Source organism: Mus caroli, chromosome 4 (assembly GCF_900094665.2).
Source record: "Mus caroli chromosome 4, CAROLI_EIJ_v1.1, whole genome shotgun sequence".
Classification (NCBI taxonomy): Eukaryota; Metazoa; Chordata; class Mammalia; order Rodentia; family Muridae; genus Mus; species Mus caroli.
The window spans coordinates 119,652,053-119,658,781 of NC_034573.1; the positions used below are offsets into that span (position 1 = coordinate 119,652,053).

Sequence of the window (6,729 nt, forward strand, 5' to 3'; positions counted from 1 at the left end):
TTGCCTAGTGGTGGTGTACACCTTTAATCCCAGCACTGGTGGGGCAGAGGCCCATCTCTGAATTTCGGGCCAGCCTGATCTACAGAGCTAGTTCCAGGGTAGCCAGAGCCACACAAAGAAATACTTTCTGGGGGATAGGGAGAGATACAGAAAGGCAAAAAAAGACCTAGGTGTTAGCCCGACAACTGGGAGTCAGACAGGCAGGTGGATCTCTAAGTTCAAGGAAGCCTGGTCTACAAATCAAATTCCAGGAGAGCCAGGGTGGTTAAACAGAGGCCCTATCTCGAAAATAGACAACAAAAGCAAAATAACAGAAATTAAAAACATTCAATTGTTGTTATATACCTTAGGCTTCTAGATTTTTTTTCCCCTCATGTGTATATTCAGAAATACACATGTGTAAGATCATAACACATATTTAATATGCTTCCCCCAGTCTCTTGTGTTATTTTTGTAGCCATCATAGGACTCACTGTGTGTGTGCCACACGCCTTTTGAGGACAGTAATAAACATTTCTACCTTTAACCATTCTGTTATGTCTATGGTGAAGATGCTGTGTAAGTTGTCCTGGCTTTAATACCTGTTATATGAAGCCCTAAGAATACAGTTTTTAGGTCATTGTGTATATGAACTGTTAAAAAGTGTTTGTGCTGTGCTACTGAATTGTCCTCTAGAAAGATGAGTGTTTCTACAAGGAGTCTGTGTCTGCTGTGTTCACGCAGTGAGGTCAGTTTTGAGCCTTGTCTAAGGACACTCCCTAGTTTCAGTTTCTCATAGCACATTTCTAAAACCCAGGTTTCAGATTCCAAAAGCAAGTTCCCTGATCACTGTTTTTCTTTAAAGGAACTTAAGAAGTACGGAGTGACAACTTTGGTTCGAGTTTGTGATGCTACATATGATAAAGCTCCAGTTGAAAAAGAAGGAATCCACGTTCTAGTGAGTGTCAAGTGTCTGTGTTTGCTTGTTTCTGTGAGATCACTGACATTCCAAACACTGGTGTTTGTGAAGCTCGGAACTCAAAGGCCGAGTTAGTAGGCAGTTTAATAGTAGTCTCCTAACGGTTCTGTGGATCAGTCATGAGCAGCGTTATCCATTGTGTCCTTCCAGTCTACACTTGCAGTGTAGTTTTCAACAAATGAAAGGCAAAGTTGAGTGCACACTTATTTCTAAACTGTGGAAATTGGGGCCTGGGGAGTGCTTGCTGTCAGCTTGAGCACCTGAGGTTGACACGCCGAACCAAGTGAAAAGACCTTGTCTCAAAAAAATCTTAGGGGGAAAGGGGGGTGGGTATGGCAGCACCTACCTTTAATTCCAGCCTTGAGGAGGCACTCTATGATTTCAAGGTCATCTTGGTCTACATAGTGAGTTCCAGACCAGCCAAGGCTGCAACAGTGAGGCCTGTCTCAAGACCCCCTCAGAGACGAAGTGGGCAATAGCTGGGTAGGAACAACATGTTGTTCTCAGACTCCAGCATGCCTAAACACAATGAAATTTTTGGAGATTCATGAAGTTCCACAGAGTTCCCTTCACAGGTACACAGTAATGAAAAGAAAATGTTATAGAAAAACTTAAAGCAATAGCTGCCTTAGTATTTAAGAGCACTTTACTGTGAGCCAGGCAGTCAGTGGTGGTACACACCTTTAATCCTGGCTCTCTGGGCACCTCACCCCCCATCCCAACCCCCCCCCCCCAAATTAATAGCCTGGAGACATAGTTTAGTTGGGAGAGAGCTTGCCTAGCATACAGGATGCCCTGGGTTCAATTCCTGGAAACTGCATAAACCAGACCAAACACACCTGAAACCCCAGCACTGGGAGGTAGAGGACAGAGAATCAATTCAGTCACCCCTCAGCTACAGAGTGAGTTTGAGGTCTGCCTAGAAACATGCGACTGCCTGCCTCAAACAGTCAAATCCCAGGGCTGCATTCGCCACGTCTTTTTTTTTTTTTTTTTTTTTTTNGAGACAGGGTTTCTCTGTGTAGCCCTGGCTGTCCTGGAACTCACTCTGTAGACCAGGCTGGCCTCGAACTCAGAAATTCTCCTGCCTCCCAAGTGCTGGGATTAAAGGCATGAACCACCACCGCCATGTCTTCTTACAGGATCTCCAGCCCACAGACAGTCTTTTAGAACAGGTATGCAAACCCAATGTTACAATGCCAAGCAATAAAACATTTATTTATTTATTTATGTATGTGAGTACACTAACTGTCTTCAGACACACCAGAGGAAGTCATGGGATCCCGTTATAGGTTGGTTGTGAGCCACCATGAGGTTGCTGGGAATTGAACTCAGGACCTCTGGAAGAGCAGTCAGTGTTCTGAACCATTGAGCTATTTTTCCAGCCCTCAACTATGACAGCTCTTATAAAGGACAACATTTAATTGGGGGCCTGCTTCCAAGTTCAGAGGTTTAGTCTATTATTCACATTGCAGAAGCATGGCAATATGCAGGCAGGCATGGTGCTGGAGAAGGAGCTTAGAGTGCTACATCTTGATCTGCAGGCAGCAGGACTAGTCTGTATTGAGCTTCTAAGACCCCCAAAGCCTGCTTCCACAGTGACCTACTTCCTCCAGCAAGGCCACTCCCTATGGCCAAGAATTCAAACACATGAATCTGTGGGGCCATTCCTAGTCAAACACCACAGTCACCAAGAGGAGTAATCCGTCAGTGCACTAGTGAAGAAGAGACCAGTGAGACTCATTTGGCATACGGGACCGGGTGGGCTGAAAGCATAATAGCAATCCTCCTGCTCTCAGCTTTTAGAGTTATGTCTGGTTGCTACCCTGACCATATAATTATGATTTAGGGCTGGTTAAGGTAGGACTGGGGGGAGGGGCAGTGGTCAGTGGTGGAATACTTACCTAGTGTTATAGATCCCTAGACTCACTTTAAAATATTTGTGTATATGTATTTGTCTTTCTTTAGATGGGTGTGACATAAGATTTCATTTGAGAAGACTTACTTGACAGATTCAGATTTTGGTCTTGGATAGTTTTTCAGCAGTGATCAGGAATTTGTTGAGAATAGATGTACGTGGGCAGTGGTGGTGCACACCTATAATCCCAGCACTTGGGAGGCAGAGGCAGAGGCAGGTGGATTTCTGAGTTCAAGGCCAGCATGGTCTACAGAGTGAGTTCCAGAATGGGTAGGGATACACAGAAAAACCCTGTCTCAAACACACACACACATACACACACACACACACACACACACACACACACACACACACACACACACACACACGTTTAAGTAAGTACCTGGTTGGTGGTGGCCCATGCCTTTAATTCCATCACTTTGGAGACAGGTGGATGGATCTCCCTGATGCAGGGGCGGGGGTGGGGTGGGGGTGGGGGGATTAAAATGGAATAGGTTGTATTCAGCTAACTCTGTCTGCCCTGGCTATTTTCAGCTCATTTTTATTAGGAAGTTTGTAAGCAGTCATTTCTTTTCAGGATTGGCCGTTTGATGATGGAGCTCCACCCCCTAATCAGATAGTAGATGATTGGCTAAACCTGTTAAAAACCAAATTTCGTGAAGAGCCGGGCTGTTGTGTTGCAGTGCATTGTGTTGCAGGATTGGGAAGGTAATTCACTTTTTCTGAATTCACTGTGATATCTAAATAAGCCAACTCAAATTTTCACCTTGGGAGGATTTGCATTTAGTAATTAAATGATACTAAATCACCAGAAAGGAAATGAGGAAATGCCAGTGTAATAAGCTCTAATAAGAGCCCTTTGGGTTGTGTCTGGTTCTACTTCTAATGCCATACTGAATGTAATGAAGGTCAAGAAGAAGAGATTTAGGTCATTAAGCGGGCAACAAAATTAAAATTGTTTTAGAGATTAAATGATCTGTACATGTTTGGGTTTGGATTGAAATGAAACAAAATGAAGTTAGTTAATAGGTAGAAGATTACTTTAAACTCTTGAGCAGAAATGTGTACACAATGAAAATTGTCTGTGTAAAACTTTTCACTGAGCATTGCTTCTGATAGTTTTTTGCACTTTGATCAACAGCAGGCTAAATGCCAATTTATGGTGTGCACTGTGCACTCAGAACATAACTGTGAGATGCTGTTGCCTCAAGGTGGTGGTGACCTGTGTCATTAGTTCTGCTTAGCACTTTAGTATGGCAAGGTTTCTCCATAAAGTTGGATGTTTAAGTTCTCTTGAAGGCTGATGGTGGTGTGAGGCCTTCCTGGGTGGCTTTGTTTCTATTGCCTGTCTCAGTGTAGTTGGAGGCAGTGCTCTAACAATGTGCTTAAGACTAGAGAGTAGGACTTGGTGGGGTTGGCGCACTCCTTTTACCTCTCAGCACTTGGGAAGTAGAAGCAGGTGGGTCTCTGAGTTCAAGGCCAGCCTGGTCTACAAATCCGGGACGGCCAGGGCCGCAGAGAAACCCTGTCTCAGAAAAACAAGAATTGAGAAGCTGGGGGCTGGAGAGATGGCTCAGCGGTTAAGAGCATTTACTGCTCTTCCAAAGGTCCCAAGTTCAATTTCCAGCAACCACATGATCCGATGTCCTCTTCTGTTGTGTCTGAAGACAGCGACAGTATACCCACATACATGGAATAAATAAATAAATCTTTTAAAACAAACAAACACAAGAATTGAGGAGCTGAGTACAGTAGTACTGGGAGGCAGAGGCAAGGACTGTTGTGAGTGTCACACCAGCCTGGTCTACATGGTGAGACCTTGTTTTAGAAGAAAACATTAGGATACCGGGTTGGAGGAGGAAAAGTTTGTTCCTGTCTGTCCTCATGTGCTCTCCCTCCCCCTTTCCCTGTCCCTCTCCCCTTCTCCCCCCTCCCTCTCCCCCTCCTCCTCCCCCTCCCCCACTTCCAAGAGTGAGATATGTTCTCTCTATTGTTGTCCTGACCGATCTAGAACTCATTGTGTAGTCCAGGCTGGCCTTGAACTCAGAGATTTGCATGCCTATCTTCCAAATGCTGGGACTAAAGGCATATATGCACTACATCCAACACAAACTCAAGTTTGTAATGTGTAAGCTTTTGGTTAAAACCTAAAAGTCTCTGATTCTCAAGGCTGTGGGCACTTACAGATGACTTCTATCTGCAGGGCTCCTGTGCTAGTTGCGCTTGCATTGATTGAATGCGGAATGAAGTATGAAGATGCTGTTCAATTCATAAGACAGTGAGTATGAAGCTGTATGTTCAGAAACTTGAAGCGGGACTGTGCGTGCAGAAGGGGTTATGGGAGGAATCATTTGGAAGATGAAAGCTCTGGCTGCTTTGGGCTTAAGACACTGTTTGAAGATCAAAAAAAAAGGGTTAATGCAAGTGATCGGTGCTGCTTTCTTAATAGCACCAATGCATTTCCATGTGACCAGCAGGCAGTATGGAGAAACAGAGTCATCACTTGGTGTTCTCTCTCTCTCTCTCTTTAAAGATTTATTTATTTTATGTATGTGAGTACACTGTAGGTGTACAGATGGTTGTGAGCCTTCATGTGGTTGTTGGGAATTGAATTTTTAAGACCTCTGCTTGCTCTCTGGCCCCACTTGCTTCAGTCAACTCCACTCGCTCAGTCCCTGCTTGCTCCGGCTCAAAATTTACTATTATAGATAAGTACACTGTAGCTGACTTCAGATGCACCAGAAGAGGGCGTCAGATCTCATTAGGGGTGGTTGTGAGCCACCGTGTGGTTGCTGGGATTTGAACTCCGGACCTTTGGCAAGAACAGTCAGTGCTTTTACCCTCTGAGCCATCTCACCAAGCCCCACTTGGTACTCTTGAGTGGCCTGTTTTCATACATAGTTATACTGGTAGTATCTTGACAGTCTGTGCATTGGTCTGAAATAATAGGCCATACTGTTCCTTTCTTAAGTAAAAGTAAAGCATCCCTGTCTGTCCTGAACCTAAACCTGAGGCTTTGTCTTTGTATGTTCTAGTTTTCGTTTTGTTTTTTAAAGCATCGTAATACTTGTCATTCTCATCTGAAGAATCTGCTAATCTAAAAGGAGAGAGCGATCTGGTGTTCAAAACTCTGCTCATTTCTGTTCTACTGCAGCGACAGAGGAAGGAGCAGGGGGCAGAGGCAGGGGCAGGCAGGTTCTCAGTTTGAGCTGTTTACACCGAAAACTCCAGAACAACTATGGCTACACAGAGAAACACTATCTTGGAAAAACAAAAGGAAAAAAAAAGTTCATGTTTCAGCTTTCTAAAGTAATGTGGTATGGAAAATATGTAGGCTTTCAGCTAGGGAGAGCTAACTAGAAGGCATTATTCTAGAAATAGTACATTTCAGTAAGCTCTATAGCTCTTTGCTACATGATAGATAGTCCACTGTTCTTATATTTTCAGAAAAAGAAGAGGAGCATTCAATTCCAAACAGCTGCTTTACTTGGAGAAGTACCGACCTAAGATGCGATTACGCTTCAGAGATACCAATGGGCACTGCTGTGTTCAGTAGAAGTAGAGGAAGGCTGGCTGGATCGTGGCATTAGAGGGAACTCTTGGTACCTGGAAATGTGAATCTGGATTCTTACCTGTGTCATCAGAGTAGTGATGGACTCAGTACTCCTCAACTCCTCATGATTGAGAAGAAGGCAAGCGATAAAGAAATCCCTCTATCACACGAATAAAATGTTTAAGAAAAGAAAAAAAGAAAGGAAAGGGGATTAATTTAGTGAAAGATGATTTTGCTCCTAGTTTTGATTTCTGCCAGGATTGAATTATTTCAAAATCTCCTGTGTTTTTTAAGCTTTTT

At 43.8% G+C, this 6,729-nt stretch overlaps 1 protein-coding gene across 1 annotated transcript in view; it reads left to right on the forward strand.

The window, feature by feature from the left end:
• Ptp4a2 (protein tyrosine phosphatase 4A2) overlaps positions 1 to 6,444 on the forward strand; it is a 9,092-nt gene extending 2,648 nt beyond the window's left edge. Inside the window, exons 2-5 of the mRNA XM_021160379.2 lie at positions 845 to 937; positions 3,454 to 3,584; positions 5,080 to 5,154; positions 6,324 to 6,444. Coding sequence (XP_021016038.1) covers positions 845 to 937; positions 3,454 to 3,584; positions 5,080 to 5,154; positions 6,324 to 6,432 — 408 coding nt within the window. The 3' untranslated portion in view covers positions 6,433 to 6,444. The remainder of the gene's footprint in view (positions 1 to 844; positions 938 to 3,453; positions 3,585 to 5,079; positions 5,155 to 6,323) is intronic.
• The last annotated feature ends 285 nt before the right edge of the window (positions 6,445 to 6,729 follow it).